This window comes from Sturnira hondurensis, unplaced genomic scaffold, assembly GCF_014824575.4.
Source record: "Sturnira hondurensis isolate 20B ecotype Veracruz unplaced genomic scaffold, ASM1482457v3 Scaffold0001872, whole genome shotgun sequence".
NCBI classification, from domain to species: domain Eukaryota; kingdom Metazoa; phylum Chordata; class Mammalia; order Chiroptera; family Phyllostomidae; genus Sturnira; species Sturnira hondurensis.
The window spans coordinates 27,503,045-27,521,267 of record NW_028074503.1 but is presented as its reverse complement, the minus strand read 5'-3'; the positions used below and the strand labels follow the sequence as shown (position 1 = coordinate 27,521,267).

General features: G+C 41.5%; 1 protein-coding gene across 3 annotated transcripts in view; it reads right to left on the bottom strand.

The window, feature by feature from the left end:
- RAB27B (RAB27B, member RAS oncogene family) overlaps positions 1-18,223 on the bottom strand; it is a 124,193-nt gene that overhangs the window by 6,401 nt on the left and 99,569 nt on the right. For 2 of the 3 annotated variants that reach the window (XM_037034596.1, XM_037034577.1), the window contains 4 exons: positions 9,832-10,003; positions 8,129-8,214; positions 3,659-3,762; positions 904-1,027 (listed from right to left, as the gene is read on the bottom strand). In XM_037034596.1, coding sequence (XP_036890491.1) covers positions 904-1,027; positions 3,659-3,762; positions 8,129-8,214; positions 9,832-9,984 — 467 coding nt within the window. In that variant the 5' untranslated portion in view covers positions 9,985-10,003. Of the gene's footprint in view, positions 1-903; positions 1,028-3,658; positions 3,763-8,128; positions 8,215-9,831; positions 10,004-11,745; positions 11,754-18,223 lie in introns of all 3 variants that reach the window. The other variant, XM_037034586.1, reaches the window with a different exon arrangement.

Sequence of the window (18,223 nt, the reverse complement as noted above, 5' to 3'; positions counted from 1 at the left end):
ATTTTAAGTGGGTAAAAATGCCTAAACAGGTGATCCATATGATTTCCCTCTCAATCAAGTTTTTGGAAATCTGATTTAGAAATTAGGTATTCCTATCTATACCTATTTGGGATCAAAAGTTTCAAGAATACATGTATATTTTTAATGCTCTCTCAAGGAGAGTCCAGAAAATTGGCGATGTGGTACTTTGGAAATCAATTTATCATTGTCCAAAGTGTTTTTAAATTTGTAACTGGCCACTTAAACTCACCTAGGCTAAAGACTGCAACACTGTGTCCATATCAGGACACAGTGGGGTGTCAAACTCATTTTCACTGGGGGCCACATCAGCCTCATGGTTGCCTTCGAAGGGCCGAATGTAATTTCAACTCCTTAACAGTGAAGGAGTAGTTACATTTACACAGTCCTGAAATTATTTCAGCCCTTTGAAGGCAACTCCAGTGTTGATGTGCCCCCAGTGAGAGTGAGTTTGACGCCCCTGCAGAAGCTTGCAGCTTGTCACGGAGAGGCAGCAGAGTGTCGGGTGGGAGAACACGGGTTCTGACCTCAGACTGCCCGGGTTGAATTCAAGCCCTGCCACTTACCAGCTTTAGGGCGTCCCATCAGCTTTTACTCTCTCTAGGCCTCTGTTCTTCACATATGAAATGGGATAACTCTACGGTTATGAGGGATTAAGTGAGTTAAAGTCTAGGGACAGTTGCTAGCCCATAATAAGTACTCTGTAAATGTCAGATGCTATTATCGCTGACTTAAAATATTGCACCCATGCCTCTGGGAGATCTCTTCCATCCATGTGCCATTCTTCAGTCAGGGAGATTCCTCCTAGTGTCAGCCTCGAGTCCCTGCCCCATCACTAAGCAGCAGCGTAAAAGGTCAGACCACATCACCATGTCACCGACTTACCCGTATTTGTCAGCCATTTCCCGGGCTTGCCGTTCGCTGACTTCCCTTTGGTCTGGCAGGTCTGCCTTGTTGCCAATTAACACTATATCTGGATTTTCACAATAGGCGTTCGCTTGCAGCTGACCTTAGAAAGAAAGCAGATAGAACCAGCAAGTTAGTTGCAAACAAGTGATGTCAAATGACTGCTCGTAACAGATTCCTAATCTAGTTGTCCATCTCCAGCTTTTTATACATATTAGCCAGGTTACCGAATTCTTCTCAGCTGTGGTTTCCTCATCTGTAAAATGGAGATAATGCCTCACAAATTGCATGTTCTCAGGATTAATGGCAGTTTACATGCAGCGCCTGTATGAATAATACTGGTGCTCGTCTCCCCCTGGGGAAGTGCCCTCCTGATGGACACACTGCTTCATACCACTGGTTTCTCAGAACTACGTGGAGGTCAGGGAAGTGACTGTGAAGCACAGAAGTCTGCTCCTTCCTTTAGGAGACCCCCACAGCTCCATCCCCTGGGAGTCCAAGGTGATGATCTATGAGAACAGAGCACTTTTCAACCACAAATTCATGCACAAACAATTTTAAGACAGGACACTTGGTTTTCTCTTTTCTGCAGGAAATACTGAGAGAGGGAGGGAGAAGGAAGGAGGGAGGGGGAGAGAGAGAGAGGAGGAGGAGGAAGAGGAAGAGGAGGAAAGGAGGGAAAGAAGGAAGGGAGAGAAAAGGAAGGGAGGGAGGGAAGGAAGGAAGGGAGGGAGGGAGGGAGGAAGGTAGGTAGGTATAAGAAATCTGTCAACCTGTGTTTTGGAGGTCATAGGGATTACTTTAATGTAACCTCAAGGCATACTGCATGCAATTTTGTCAAGGAAGAGGACAAAGGCTCACCCTATAACACAAATTATTTAGGATTGAGAAATTAAAGTATAATTAGATATAATAATTATCCTAAATCCCAATAGTATCCCTCTGATTTTTTTTATAAAACAAGGGAGAGCCTCGTGTGCCTTCATAAAGGATGAAGAAATAATTCTCTGAAAGTATCTAATAATCTTATCTCTTTAGAATCTCCTCAGAATCTAATTTAAAATATGGAAATATCATAATAAAATAAAACAGATAGTTCCTAAGATAAACACTCATTTGCAGAAGCAATATTTTTCTCGGTGGTAGCAACTATGTCACTGAACTCACATTTAAAGCAGTTATATAAGTAGCTATAAACAATCAATAATAGTAACTATATAGAGAATAACAGGAATATATAAGAACACAGAGAGAACATCTCCTCTGTGCCAGACACTCGCCCAGGCTTTGGGCCATTGCAGAGGAATGCGATAAGCAGAGTCTGAACTTTTCCAGAGCTCACTGTTAGTGGTGGAGCATCAGCACCACAGTAAACAAAGAAATACATAATCTAACATAATATCATGTCAGGTGGAGGTGGTGAGGGAAGGCAACATAAAGTAGACGGCGGGGGGGGGGGGGGGGGGGGGGGGNTGAGAACGGGGATAAAAAGTAACATGAAGTAGTATTTTAGGTGAGGTGGTCAGGAAAGGCTTCTCCCAGCAGATAAACAGGGGTTGAATGAAACCTTGACGGAGACAAAAGAACTTGCACACTGTGGCAAGGAAGGGGAAGAAGTCCAGACCCAGGGAACAGAAAGTGCAAAGGCTCCCAGGCAGGAGGGGCCTTCTGTCCCCTCCTCCAAACAGCAGCGAGTTGTTTGGCTGGAGGCCTGTGAACGGGGAGGGAGGGGGGGACAGAGCAAGAGAGAATTCGAGAAGAATTTAAGGTCTGGTCACCAGGGCCTTGTGGGTGGGTGAAGAATTCTGGGGTTTATTCCAAGTGAAATGGGAAGTCTCAGAAAGAAGGACTTTGAGCAGGGGAATAACATGACCCATTTCTCAACAAAAAAATATTACTCCAGCCACAGACAGCCTGACAAATCTAGAAATGACAAGACTGTCACCAGCGCCATAAGATTCCATGTATATCCCATAAGAATCAAAGTTTACATTTGTAATAAAGATGCAAATAAAATATTCTCTTTACTGCTGTATCAATTTAAAAATTTGAAAATCAGATACTACTCTTTTGTGCTGATGTATATTATTCAGGCTTTAATGACTGAATAGGTGACTTTTAACTTCATGCTATATCTAAATTGTATAGATTGTTCTATGCAAGGCTTCCTCACATTTGAATATTTTTTTTGTAAAAAAAAAGAAGTAAAATTTCACTGTGAGCTGACTGACACACTGCACCTGACCTTCATGTGGTGGCTGGTCTACTCTGGAGCCATTTCTCACCTAATTCACCAGTTAGTTAATTAACCCATTAGTTAACCCAAGTTCACAGGAACACATTTTAGGAGCCAGTGTACCGTCTCAGAAAATGCAGCCCTTTTTCTCTGGGCCCCCTCTGTGGTTTTTTTTAGGAGTTGTAGAAGCTCACACTATTCTAAGTCCTTCAAGATGAACTGGACAAGTGGAATCAATGACCTTACGATTACAAAAATAGAGACCTTAAATATAGGTGGATAAGAAGCATTACAGGCTTCTCCTAAGAGTGTCGAAGGCAGATACAGTTCCCAGCCACCTTGGGTGACACACAGAATGGCCATCACAGGAAACACTGAACCCTCAACTTCCCAAGGTCCGTCTGCAGTGCCCAATCTGGTTCCCTCTCATGCAGCAAATGCACAAACAGGGCTGTCGGGCCCCAAAGCGGTCAACACAGATTACTCGGTCCCACTTACTCATCCAGTTTCTGACATTTAAGAAGCTCTGCTGGCTGGTGAGGTCAAACATTAATAAGAAACCCATGGCGTCTCTGAAAAATGCAGTCGTGAGGCTCCGGAACCTGCCAAGTAAGCACAGTGGAGAGATGGGAAAGTTAGTTCGCAGACACATCACAGTGACAATACGAACAACACTGTAGGATTTCCCTCTCAGATATGAAAGCCCCAGGGCATTCCTCAGGGTTTACCCTACAGACCAGAGACTACTCAGCATGACGGCTGCAGGGCCATGGGGGGACATCTGCTGGCAGATTCAACTTAAGACCACAGCCTGGCTTTTTGCTCCGTAGCCCTTACACACATCCAGTCACAGGCTTGCTCACATCGCCCCTCGGGCACGTTGGCTCACGGGCCTCCGGTGGTCCGCAATTAAAATGTAAGCCACTGTAGAATACTGGAACTTTAGCTTGTACTTTTCAAACATTTTCATCTGTGCCCAGAAGAAAGTTTGGCACATGGTAGCTGGAAAAATGAGTACTCAGGGTCACATGCCGAAAACCGCAACTTTGTCGGCAGCTGGAACAAGCGTTCTCTGGTAGGGAGAAAGAAAGTGGGTGAGAGCACTCTCTGGGAAGCACTCTCTGGAGTGGAAGAGTAGCATTCATGTGTTCTGAGGAAGAAGGAGGACAGTGAGGAAGGGAGGGAGAGGAAAAGGACTACGGGAACTGGGAGAAGGGGAGAGAGACTCCACCATTGGAGAGAGAAAGCCAGACCCCTCATCTATTGGGGGGTTGGAAGAATGTGCTCTGTCACGGGCAGTATGTGCTTCCCCTGCTCCTTCCCCTGCTCCTACCCCCTCCACCTCAACGCCCTCAGTGGCTTGGAAGATATGGTTAGACCCACTTCAATGTCAGGAGTGGGCAACACCAGAGACCACACTTACGGAACACAGAACGTTGGGTTATACCAACACAGAAGAGCCATTGGCAATGGATTTGGAGAAAGGCACATAACTTTGAAATTAAGAAGAATATCCCTTCCTTTCCTAAATGCCCTAATTTCTGGCCCCCTGTTTTAGCCTATTTGTAGATCCTTTGGTTTCCCCTGGGTTCTAGTCTCAACCCCATCTCACTCTACGTAGGTCCGCTGGGTAATCTCATCCACTCCTTTGCTCCATTGTCACCAGTGTGTGGAACCTCGAGTTTATAAACACAGATCTCTCCTGCCTCACACTGTGCACCCAATCACTTGCTGGATATTTCCACCTGGAGGAAACAAATATACATGCCAGTGCGCTTGTCTAAGACCAGACTGGCCTCTCTCTCCCCTGGTCTTCTTTTTTCTGACAGTGGTTTCGCCAGCTCCTGGTGGTTGCCATCCCTCTTTCTCCTTCACTGGTTGTACACAGTCAGCAACCGCCTCCTGACCTTGGCATTTGAGTCCCTCTACCCTGCCACTACTCCAGTGTCGTATCCATCACCTTTTACCTGGATAACGGCAACCACCTTCTCAATCGGTTTCCTGTCTCTAGTTTCGTCTGGGACACTCCCCTTCCCTGGTTTCTTCCCACTGATTATAAAAATCCTCCTCTAAAGATGCATTGGTGATGATGCACTGCTCTTAAGATAATGACTGAACTCTTTAATGAGCTGTCAAGACGCTGCATGAACCAACTCTTGCTCATCCAGCAGGATTCATCTCTGGACGACCCACAGGCATGCTGATCTCCTTCTAGTTCTTACAAAGTTCACTCTCTCCTGTGGGCTTTCACACATGCTGCTCTTTCTGTGGGTAACCTCGCCTCACTGCTTCCTTCACCGCCAATCCTCTAGCCGGAAAAAGACTCACTCATACATTGCGTATGAGTGTGTATTTACATATATAAAATGACATCAGAGGGAACACCACCTCCCCCACCGGTCTTGCCAACAGCCCCATCTGGATTATGGGCTCCTTGCCGTGCACCTGCCCATCACCCTTTGTTTTCCTGTTACTGTCCTAAATCTCCAAGAGCGAAGGAGCGGTGTTTCTCACTTGCTGTGCATTAGGTTTTCATGGCCCTGAACACAGTGATTCCTTACTAAATGTATGTCGAATTCAGAGAAAGAAATAAAGAGCATAGCCAAGGATATAAAACTAGCAAAGACTTACATGACTTCAATAAAGAATAAAATGTTTAATACTAAAGCAAGGAGAAGAGATAGTTAAATGACTATGTATTTCCAAATGAGTATACTTTTGATGATTATAATCAACATAATCATGATAATTATGAAATAACAAAAATTGTCCTCATTTTTTTTCTTGTGGGTTTATTCCTCCCAGTCACTGGAAGAAAGCTCACAGAGATTACAGTGCTTTCATTGAATGAATCCCCTCTCTTTAGGGACAAGCTGTCCTCACAAAATTGTCTCCTACTCAACCATAATAGAATGGCTAAGTCAACCACAACAGTCTGCTCTCTTTCTGGGTGTGTGTATGTGTGTGTTTTACTAGAAAATAAGAGTGTGCTGCATTGCCCTCTCATGGCCCACAGCACATGACAAAGTTACTTAAAAACGTGCTTGTTGTAAGGAGCTGATTGGGGCAAGTCCTTCTGCATTCACACCAGTGGGGAGAGTACACTCTTAGTCTATGGCTGGCTCTTCCCCTCAACCCCCAGGACCCTTGCTTTTCTCCATTCTTTCCAGGACTTATTCCAGAGGGAAGGCAACTGATTTCCAGCTTCATCCATCAGCCTCATTCTGTCCACAGGACAGAGAGCGGAGACCCCCTCCCTACACACCAACAGATCCCATTATGAGCACATTATGCCTTGTTCTCCCTCACTGGGAACTAAGGCTGTGCCCTGTACCTTTTAGGCTGACATACAGGGTGTTGCTTTCACCTCTTTCCCATCCCATCACTCTTATCAGCAACCATTATCTTGTACGGGTTATGCCGCCCGGTGTCCTCGCACAGGGCGGAGGTATGAGGGGTTATTTACTTGTGGCTTAGCTACACCTTCCCTTTGAAAAATTCTCAAGGGATGAATAACCCCATTGTTACCAAGACTGTCCCTCGCTTTCCCCGCTTCTCTCAGAGAGCAGCTGTCGGAAAAGGACAGACGAGAGAAGCCTGCCATCACGCCAGGCTGACATATCACGTGCGAAGACATATGGGAACCACATTTTCTCATGATACTTCTTCAAATACGAATCAAACTGGTCTATAAAACATACATCTTTGTGACAACCAAACTGACACATGAGCAGAGATTCTTGTGAGGAACGACTGTGGCAGCACCAGCAAGCAGTGTTGAAGGATGTGTGTAAATGGGATTCACAGTCAAAAAAGCTAACGGAGACGGCCCGGCACCTCTCCCGGCGTTCCCACTCACTGAAAGCGAGAACACTTTGGATGCATTTCAAAAACCGCAGTGTTTACAAGCATAAACATTCAAAGACATGCAATGTAGGACTTGGAGGTATGCGCCTTCTAAATATCTCATCTTGTCAATCTATTGCCAATTTTCACTTAATCTAATATTGAAGAGCTTCATTAGCTCGGGGTCTTCAGCACTGTGAAATCTTGCATCTCAAAGAAATAACATTTCCATCAAATAAAACAGCACCCCCAGCTCTCAGCAAGCAGCACCGCCGTCTATGGAGCATCTCTTACCTTGTGCGCTCAACCAGTTATGACTCGAGACGGACCACAGTCTCAGCTCGTACTAATCTGACAGTTTTGCTGGGGTGACAGGGCCATGAGTGAATCAAAGAACGGCAGATAGAGACAAAAATAAAAGATCTGCTTTATTAGAGGTGGTAAAAATTATTTAAGAGATGGTAGAGGAGGGAGGGGTTGTAGGATGCCAGAAGGAAGAGGCGGCTTGTTCATGTCGGGGTGGAGCCCCGTGGAGGTGGAATACGAGCCAGGCCTGATAAAGGAGAGGGTCAGGGAGGCGGGACCGCGGTGAGACAGCCCCGCTGGAGGGCCATGCTGTGTCCAAGGTCTGAGGGGACAAAGTCAGTCAAGTGGCACAGGACAGAGAGGCTGTGAGGAAGGACGGGAAGCCACGAGAAGGATCGACACACCACTTCCTTCAAGTCTTTCTTTGGGGAACACCTGCAGCTGTACTGTTTCTCACCTTAGTTCAATTCAATTCAGTTCTAGGGAAGGTTTTTTACCCCCTTCTCATGAAGTACAATGACCACATAAACAAGAATCTGCACAGAGATTTCTGAAAATCTGATTTTTGAAATCTAGACAAAACCCAACCTGCCAATTATGGTTGATTAACTACAAACAATTTATTGTCACTTCTAGACACAAATGTCTGTTTTGAAACCAGAGGAAGAGTCCCATATAGCGTGGGTCAGTTCTTCCCCATTTACCTGAAACCAATATGAAATAATGAAAGCAAACCACAATGAAATACAGAAAAATAAAAAATAAAACCAGTGCTTCTGAGCCATTTGTAACTAGAAACAAAGAAATGCACGTTACCGCTCCTGTCCCGCGGTGTCCCACAGCTGGAGGTGCACCTTAAATGTTTTTCCTGATGATTCATTGGGCCCCTGCGTGCTGTAAGCCTGAAAGAGATGGCGTTCATTGGTTTATAGTGCTTTGGATTTTGTCAACATTCACATTCTCTGGGTTCACTCAACATGTTTTTTTCTCAATTACTATAATCAAAGTTCATAGTGCAGGATAAATATTTGCTCTGGTTTTTTCCCAGCAGTATCACATAGACTCTCACTTTTAAATGTCAAGTACAAGTATGATTTTCAACACAATTTAGGCATACTGCAAACTTAAATTAGACACCTTCTGTCACTTCCTCGGAGAGGCAGCAAACACTAGATTTAGGACCCCAGTTCTAGGTTCAAATATCAGCTCTTCATTTAACCTCTCTGAACCCTGTTTTCCTACCTGCAAATTGAGACCCACCCTCTCTCCCTGCTTTACAGAATCATTATAAACTTAAATGAAATAGCAAGTGTCAAGGAATTTTTACAACAGTAAAGTGATTTACAAATACCTGAATATATTTTACTGTGCTCTGGACTTTCAAGATGACTTAGCTATAAAATATGCACAAAGAATTTCAGTAAATTTACACAGGATATTTTAAGTTTTTCTTTATTAGTTATTTCTTCCAAGGGTTTTTAGGAAAAGTTTAATTTTTTTAAATTGTAGTCTTTTGACTGCTTATTAAGCAAAGCATAACGATTTTCATATTTCATCAGCTCCCTTAAGCATGGCTCAGTGAAGTGTTTTAAAAGGAACATGGCAAAGAACCTATACACAGATCAGTAGGGGTTCTGGGGAGGGAAGGCTGTGCAAAAAAATCCGGTACAGGCCGGAAGCGAGTCTGCTAAGGCCGCATTGCAGTTTATCGACTTCCAGGTAAGGGACAGGACAGAATGTTAACCGCGGTTTAATTTCTCAATGCTCATTTTCTTTGTTGTTTTCCTCTCAATTCCCAAGCAATGAATAGATCTGTGACATCAACTGGGAGCCACAGCCGTGTTAACAATCAAGAACACCTGGGTGCGTGGCAGTCAATCTGGTGAAGCTTATGTGCCTATGCTCCCCGTCTCACATGTCACAATATCTCCCTTCCTGTCATTAGCGTCTAGCATAGGAGGAGGAAGTGGTTGCGATTCTCACTTAAACTCCCTTATCTTGGAAAATAGCACGGATTGGTCTCACATTCTGCTCATAATCAGGGAGTGATTGATGGCTGAGTCTACACATAAATAAAAATGCAGCAAGAACTTACAAAGCTCATGTTCCAGTGATTTGCCAATCACTCTTTCAACATCTTTCCTAGGAATAGGAAATGTACACTTGTTCTTACTGAGAAACTTAACTCTGATTAAGAGTTAATGTTTTCAGATCCTGAATAATTCAAGTTCTCAAAGATTCCTTAAGAATTCATAGAAAACACACTGTATAAACCCATAAATTATTTATCTTAGTTGCCCTGTATGCTTTTGGAGACAAGCAATCGTGTCACTCAACATTTTCCTATGCAAAATGTTATTTACAGTTGAGCAAGTAAAAAGTAATATGACAGGTTATAAATTTTGTGTGATAAAAGACAGATGACTTGAATGCAATAAACATAGCTTCTTAATTCTTACTTTATCTGGGGGTGGGGGCTGGGATCAGCTATAAATTAAACAGTATGGGAAAGAACTCACCACACGTTTTTCCCGAAAGTCTATTCCTACTGTCGTGATGAACTTGGGATTGAATTTATTGTCTGTGTATCGATAAAGAAACGTCGTCTTCCCCACCCCTGAGTCTCCAAGGGCCAGGAGTTTGATCAGATAATCATAGTCCCCATCGGTCATAGTGATGGTCTGGTTGGGCCTGTGGAGAAGAGAAGGAAGAGTTGTTATGATGACAGCTGGGTTTCCTTTGTATTCCTTCAAAACACAACATAAATTTAGGTGTCAAGGTTAAAAAAAATTGAACGGGCTCATTCTGCCACCAAATTCTGAATTCACTTGTTCAAGCAGTGTCAGGGGTAAGGACACATCTATTATTTCACTCAGCACAAATCTTTTTACAGCAGACCCATCAATATGGAGCAAAAGCTGTACGGTAGCCACACTAGCCACGGCCCCAGCAACAGTACAGCCTAAGAAAGTCGTAACTTTTTGCTTTAAAGCCAGTGCCCTTTGCGATCAGGAGGATGGTGCTGGGAAGAGGAAAGGGTCACAGAGGAAACAGAGAAACCCAACCGAGACAGTGCAGGTAGTTGTGCTAGAGAGAGACTGGGTTTGTGCCTGCACGGTGGCAGGGAGAAGCCTGCAGGGCTGTTCTGCATCTAATCACACAAAATGAGTTCTCTATCATGGGCAAACAAAATATTCCTTTCTAATCTTAAAAAATTAACAACTGGTATGACGACCTTTAAAAACACCGATGGAGTCATTCTAAAAGCTGTGTTTAAAAATCTTCTGTTTTGGAATACCAAAGCCTCTCTGTTCTCTAACAGAAAAAATTGCTATATTGGGCAAATCAGCTAACTATTTTCCAGGTCTTAAAAAGGAGGAAGAGATATTAAGACGCATAATTATGGTAATTCTGCCAATGCTTTTCCTGAAGGAAGGAAAAATGTCACTTACCATTTCTTTCAGAGCTCTGGCCCCTCCTGCCTCAATCTCATATATTTTTGGTTGTTGTTACAGCGACTAAGAGCCAAGGGCCAAAGCCAAGTGCAGCTACTCTGGTAACACTGAGAATACTGCCACATGCATCTGGATGTCGCCATCACTTACTGAACTCTTGGTGAAGTTTCCAATCTTCAGTTTGAGACAATGCTTTGCTATTTGGTACAACTTTTTGACTGATGGGTTACAGATGGGTTATGGGTTATGCTATTCGGTGGTTTTGCCATGAGCTTTTATAGAGGAAGGCCAGAAGGACTTCGCTAGCATGGGAGTGTCTCTTCCTTCACTATGTGAGAAGAAGGAATATTTTCCCACCTCTGTAATCCCAAAGTCATTGCATTCTTCAGGGGTTCTCAAGTGGTTAAAATAGAATTCATTAAATTTCAACTACAAGTTATTCTCTATGGCCATTCTAAAAATAGTTAGATAATCCTAAAAGTGTTCTATATGTAAGAGAATGACACACATGTTCATCAATGCAAACAAATTTTTTTACATTGTCATTTGGGTTAGTAGTCAAAACTGAAAGATTTTTTGTCATTGGATAAATAATAGTAAAGATGATAATCGGGTACTCAGCAAATCAGTATCATTACATCATTTGAAAGATTTGCAATATTTACATCAGAGTTTCTAAAATTTGGACTATAATGCTGCTAAACAATATTACATTCAATATGAATTTATGTTTTTATCCATAAGGGTGTGGATTTAGTCCCTATGGATTACATAATCAATGCATGTTTTTTGAGCAATGGTGTTTTATGAGTTGCCAATACACCGCTTTGCACTAAAGAGTACCTTCCCTATAATGCGCCTTCTTCACTGAGTTAGGACTCTCAGGGTGGCTGTTTACTAACCATGAATGCTTACTTTTTCTTTTCTACTACCTATACAAAATATAATCATTGTTCATGAGGAGAGGCCATGAACAACCAGCCTTCCTTAATAAGAGAAAACTGGTATCTCACCTACTGAGATGAAATTCTTCTTTGAAAACAACTGCACTGGCTGACTGCCTGGCAGCGAGTGGTTCTGAGCTTAGGTGGTTCTAAATATCTTACCAGGGCTTTAGTCAAAGATGCTGCTGCTTCCAGTCTTGTGTCAAATGGGTGGTAGAGGAGGTTGCTACTACAGTCGTGATTCCCCCCGTTTGAGGTCTATCACCACCTACCATGCTACGGTCTGCCCCGGCCCCAAGACTCACTCATGGAATGCTCCTTCAGAGAGTGACAGTCTGTCACTGCACTGGTGGAATAGGATGAAACTGCTAATCCTCATGGGAAGATAGAAATTAAGATATAAGTGACTATAGCCAATTTTTCCCTGGACACAAACATTAATAATCTGAGGAAGAAATGAAAGTCCCTGGCTGCCTAAATACAGGCTTCAGTTGGAGGATACTGTGACTTCCTGGAAAAGTGAAAATAATGTCATCAAGAAGGTATGTCGGCATACTTTAAAACGTGGCTTCAAGTTAACTATGTATTTTTGCAATATTTTTGTGACTGTATCAGGGACGGCTAAATCTTGAGCAAATCTGGTTAAATATCTTCCATATATAGTATCAGGTTCAAAGAGGAAAATTCAAAAAGTGTAGTTCATAATCTAGTTCCAGACAAGGCATGCATATAATTAAAACTTAAATAAGGATGCAAGACAAAGCAACGTAACTTTACAAGATGGAACAGGATTAATTGGTAAATGTGTTTTTACTGTAAACAGAAAGGTAGCCTTCGTGGACTTCAGAGGTCGGAGAAGGTTTTGTAGAGGCCCCCAGAGCATCACAGCACGGGGAGAGATTACGAACGAGGGGTGGAGACACAGGACCATGGCAGGAGACATTACCTCCCACATGTAGAATGAAACTATCATTGTTTGCCAACTGCAAGACCTGCCAACCACATGTATTCCTGATCTGAGTCCATTTGTTCCCTGTTGTTTGTACATAAACCTGCCTGGGCAATACTGGGGTTGCCTCCCAGCCAGGCTTCAGCACAGAGGGACTAATCCTGGCTCATGGGGATCAATTCCACCGTGGCCCACAATAGCTCTTGCCTGCAAGTAGAGGGTTGTGGACACAACCCTTCACACAAATTCCCCCTGAAATTAATGTAATGCGTGGCACTGCGGAAAACCTTTATTTAGTGTCTCCAATGGACTAAAGAAATCGGCCTATTAGATAATTCGTTTCTAAGTTTCTTTCGAAGCAAATTTTAGTTTTCATTTTTTATGACAACTCGTATCTATATCTATCTATCTATATTTTTTTGAATTCATTTTGGTTCCTCTTTTATTACCCTGTGGTTCTCTGAGTCCTAAATTCATATGATCGCAACATTCTATTCCGAGCACAGCAAATACAACACCGCAAAGAAAAATAAAGTCTTGGCAAGACTCCCTCCTCCAAGAACTGAGCTAAAAAAAAAAAACCGATCTGGGAAGGATCAGAAAGCCGACGCGTTCAGCAGCATTGCTTACTCCTGCTCTTGACAGCTCTTGGTTCTACGATCTAAAGGGGAAGGAGGGGCCAGAAGACCACTGTGTTTCAGGAAGTGTGCAGGATTCTCCCCCACTATCACTGTGTCACAGGCTGTACCACACAAGCCAGGAGGTCTTTTAGATACAGACACTGAAGCATCATCCCCAGAGCCCTTCCTGGGAAGGCAGCTGGTGGTTATAGGGCTGGAAAGAGGAGGGAAAATACGCAAACACCACAAGGCTCTGTTGAATGAAGAGTCTTAGGTGCCCAGGGAAATCTGAGTAAATCACGTGGCCTAACCTTCCGTTGGCAGATAAGGCATGTGATCTGTGGCGTGACAGTTTCTAACAAAGGGGAACCCAAGACTATTGGTCATTACAAGTGGCAATGAAAAGTGGGTTAGATAGGTTGGAACTAGAAATATTTTATTCTATGGGAGAAAGGAACTCTCCCCTGGGTAATAACGGGAACATGATTCTCATTGTTAGAATGTCTCAGGGTTGTTAACAGTTTCTTTCCATTTTCCTCCCAGCTATGCTCCATTCTTGTTCACTGTAAATTCCATTAGCTCAGGAACCTAATATCCTCTGTCCACTGCTGAATCTACAGAGCCCAGGACAGTGACTGGTGTATAATCAGAACTTAATATGTATGTGTTGAGTGTACAAATGTACTTAAGCTCCTCAGAGCTGTGCAAATGTCATGATTAATCAATTCACCTCAGAGCAGCTGGTGGGAGGGGTGTCCCTCCACGTTCCGGACTTGTATTCTTCTTCCTTCCTCATCTTTGAAGTGAATGTTTAGATTAAGTGATTACTTGGTACTTTCCAGGCTTCCTGAGCCCATTTTTCAATGTTTGGTTGCACAAGAGTACAGAGCAGCCTGTCAAATAGAATATTTATTTATGTCTTCAGAGGAGCTATTCCAAATAAACTGAGAAAAGATAAAGTACGGGGAACTATAGTTTTTGAAAGTGAGATTCGTGCTGACAGAATCAATGAACTTGTAGTTGAGCAGGTCAGAGCTCAGAAAACGGAGGTGATCCATGGAAGCTTCCACTCACCCATCCAACGCCCACTCGTGGGCACCTCTTATTTTGCACCACATTTGCACAGTTCTGAGCATACACTCTGCTTTCTCTGGTAGGAAGCTTAACAAATGCTACAGATATGTACGGATGCCTATTACACAGATGGACTAGCCCACCAAACCAGTGCTCTCTGCAAGTCTCCAGGTAACAATCTTAAGAACACCATGACCTGCTATGACCTGGTGACATGAACTTACTAAATTATTAAAAGCCAAGTTAATATTCTTAAGGCACTCTGGCAAGTTTAAAATAGTAGACAAACACCCTGGCTGGTATAGCTCAGTGGGTTGAGCACGGGCCTGTGAAGCAAAGAGTTGCTGGCTCGATTCCCAGTCAGGGCACATGCCTGGGTTGCAGGCCAGGTCCCCAGTAGGGGACACATGAGAGGCAACCACAACATTGATGTTTCTCCCCCACTCTTTCTCCTTCCCTCCCCCTCTCCCTAAAAATAAATAAATAAAAAATATTTTTAAAAATACTAGACAAACAAAATATCAGTAATATTATTTTGTATTCACTATAAGTGGTTTCAGTAACCTAAGAGCTGAAAGGTATAAAATGGGCAGAAGTTTAGTATGCCCTCACTTATCTTTGATTGGTTTGTGTTGGGCTCCAGTAAACACATTTTGAAGTCTGGGATTCTCGAAGCAAGCACTTCAATTGCCTGAACGACAGCCTAAGCATGGTTCTCATTTCCTGACATTCAAACACTGCTTCCAAAACCACATTCATGTTCTGGAGGTTGGAGTTAAATTATAAATGGCTGAAGTCCCCTAGGGGCTTGCAGGCTGTGTGTCAGTAGAATAAAAGGCATTTTCTGGAGGAAGGGGATCATTTTTTAAAAGAATATTTTAGTGTATTCTTTACCATTTGGTTCTGTTAGAAAGGTTTATTGAAGATAATTTTTTATTTTGATTCTTCTTAAATGCTATTTAAGACTAATGGATCTGGGCCTATATGGAAGATTTAATCTCAATTGCACATATAAGTCAACATCAAGTTAATCAAACAACTTTTATTTAAGCTTTGACAATGCTTAATGTATCTACTAAGGCAATCAAATATATTTTAAAAAAGTGTCCATTTTGTTTCATTCTGTGATGAAGGAATCTAATAACATACAGACAAACCAAGAATTTATCAAGCTAAATTTCAGCTTGCTCACCCTGAAAATAAAGGATAAAAAATCTAACACAGGTCGGTTTTTAACTGATTTATCTCCACTGATATAACATACTCACATGTGAAATTCTAAGCCAATAAATATGCTTATTTCTTGAAAAAAATATCAAAACTAATAATTTTCCTTTGGCTTAATTATGTGGTACATTTGGAAACTAATTAAAATTTCTTTCTTTTTTTTCCTTTACCATTTATTGCAAGAATTTCAAACATATACAATACTTGAGGGAATAGTAGTGTGCCCTCACGTACTGCTCACCCAGCTTCTAAATTACTAATGTATAGCCGATCTTATTTCAAGTAACTAAAACTCTCCCTCTACCAGATTATTTTGAAGCAAACTTGTTTTTCATAGAAAATTCAATACATGTCTTTAAAGATTGTTCAATTTAGCTTTATTGACATTGTGTCTTCCGATAGAGAAGGTGGTCAAAACATTTCGCTGTTCGGGTATTTGATAGGTCAGAAATCATAGGTTAATAATGTTCCAGCCTCTATTTCTCTTACACTGATTAAAATCAAGCATATTTTCCTATGTTTAAGGGTAATTTGCATTTCTTTTTCTGCAAATGAAAGGCTCATCTCTCTTGTGCATTAAAAAGTAGTTTATCTGTTCTATTTTTAGGAGCGATTTGTGTATTAGAAATATTAAAACTTGGTTATGTAAGTTGCAAATCTGTTTTCTCATTTGCCTATTTACTTAGCTTGTGGTGTTTATACCACCCAGAAGACTTATGGTTGTTCTTGACATTGTGTTGGGGAAGGAAAAATCAGATCTTGAGTCACAGTTTGGAAGGTTTTCCTACCCCAGGTTAGAGCAGAATTCATTCATGTGTTCTTCTGGTACCTACACGGTTTCAGCTTCACACTTAAATATTTCACTCAACTGGAACTTATCATAGTGCATGTTATGGATTATGGATTCAAATTATCTTTTTAAAACTATTCCACTACAACTTACATGTAAATTCATCTTTTTCATCACTGATTTGAGAAGTCACCTTTATCATACAGTAAAATTCCATATACAATTGGACCTATTTCTGGAATTTTCTCTATTCCACTGAGCTGTCTTTTTATGCAGCACCATTTTAAATATAATTATACATAAAATATTTAACATCTGAAAGGGTTATCACCTCCTCATTATTCTCCCATTCTTTTTTTTTTATATTTTAAAATTGAACTTTTTTTAAAAATTTTATTTATTTATTTATCTTTAGAGGGGAAGGAGAGGGAGAGAAACATCAATGTATGGTTGCCTTTCGTGCATCCCCTGCTGGGAGTTGGCCTGCAGGGAACCAGCCTGCAACCCAGGCATGTGCCCTGACTGGGAATCGAACCGTGATCCTCTGGTTCGCAGGCCCGTGCTCAATCCACTGAGCTACACCAGCCAGGGCCCATTCTTGACATTTCTGTGACACTGACTTTGCTGTCCAAAAACGCATGCCTTCCATGTGGTCAAGTCATCTCTTGTGTCTTTCAGGATAACTTGAAAGACAAGTTATGTTTTTCTCATACAGGTTTTAGATATTTGTAGTATGATTACATCTAAGCTTTTTTTCATTTTTCTTTATTTGCTTTGGTTACTTGGGACTCATCTGTCACCTACGGTTTGCCATTATTTTATTGTTTGCATGATGGTTATTTACTTTGGGGTAATGGTTTTATTGCCCAACACTGTTAGATTTTCTTATTATAGTGGTTTACCAATTCATTATTTTAAATGTTTTGAATGTACAATCATACTGTTTATTAAGAGGCATGGCATTAATTCTTCCTTTCAAATTTTCATTCTTCTATTCCTCTTCTCTTATCTACTTTCAATATCTAATACTCCACCATACAACTAAGGAGCCATAGAGAGAGTGAGTATCCTTGTTTCTGATTTTAGTTGGAAATCCTCTACCGTTTTCCCACTAAGCAAGATGCTGGCTGCCTTTAATATTCGTGAATACTGCATTTGCCAATTACCCTGTCTTCTTCTATTGAGATAATCTTCTGATTTCGCTCCTTAGCTTGACTTTTTATTAATAGATTTCCTTATGTAGCAGCCTCTTCACATTTATAAAATAAAATTCACTTGTTGATAATGCATTATCTTTTAATGTGCTTCTGTTTCATATATTTTATTCACTGCATTTGCCATGTATAATGAGCACCCATGGTTTTCTTGTTCATTATACATGGGATTATTATAAGCATTATTATACTCATGGCACATAATCATTATACCCACATATAATGTGCATCCTTATTTTCCTCTCAAAAATTTGGGCAAAAAAGTATGCATTATATATGCCAAAATACAGTTAATTTTTTATCAGTTGAATAAGATTTGTGTTGTTGAAACAATCTTTGGTTTTGAGCTTTACATTATATTCATTTCATTGGAAGAATATAAGAGTTTTCTTATTTTTCTGTTCTCTAGAGTAGTTTAAGTATTATTAAGATTACTTATGTTTAAAAGTTTAAAAAAAATTCCGTGTGAAACCTTTGTCCTGGTGATTTTGGGGGGGCGGATGTTTTTAAATCATGTTCTCTGTTTTTTCATTGGTAGTTGGTTTATTGAATCTTGTCCTCATTAGGATCAATTTTGCAAGCCTGTAATTTTGTGGCACATTAATCATCTCATCTAGAAATCCAAATGTACCTTGTGG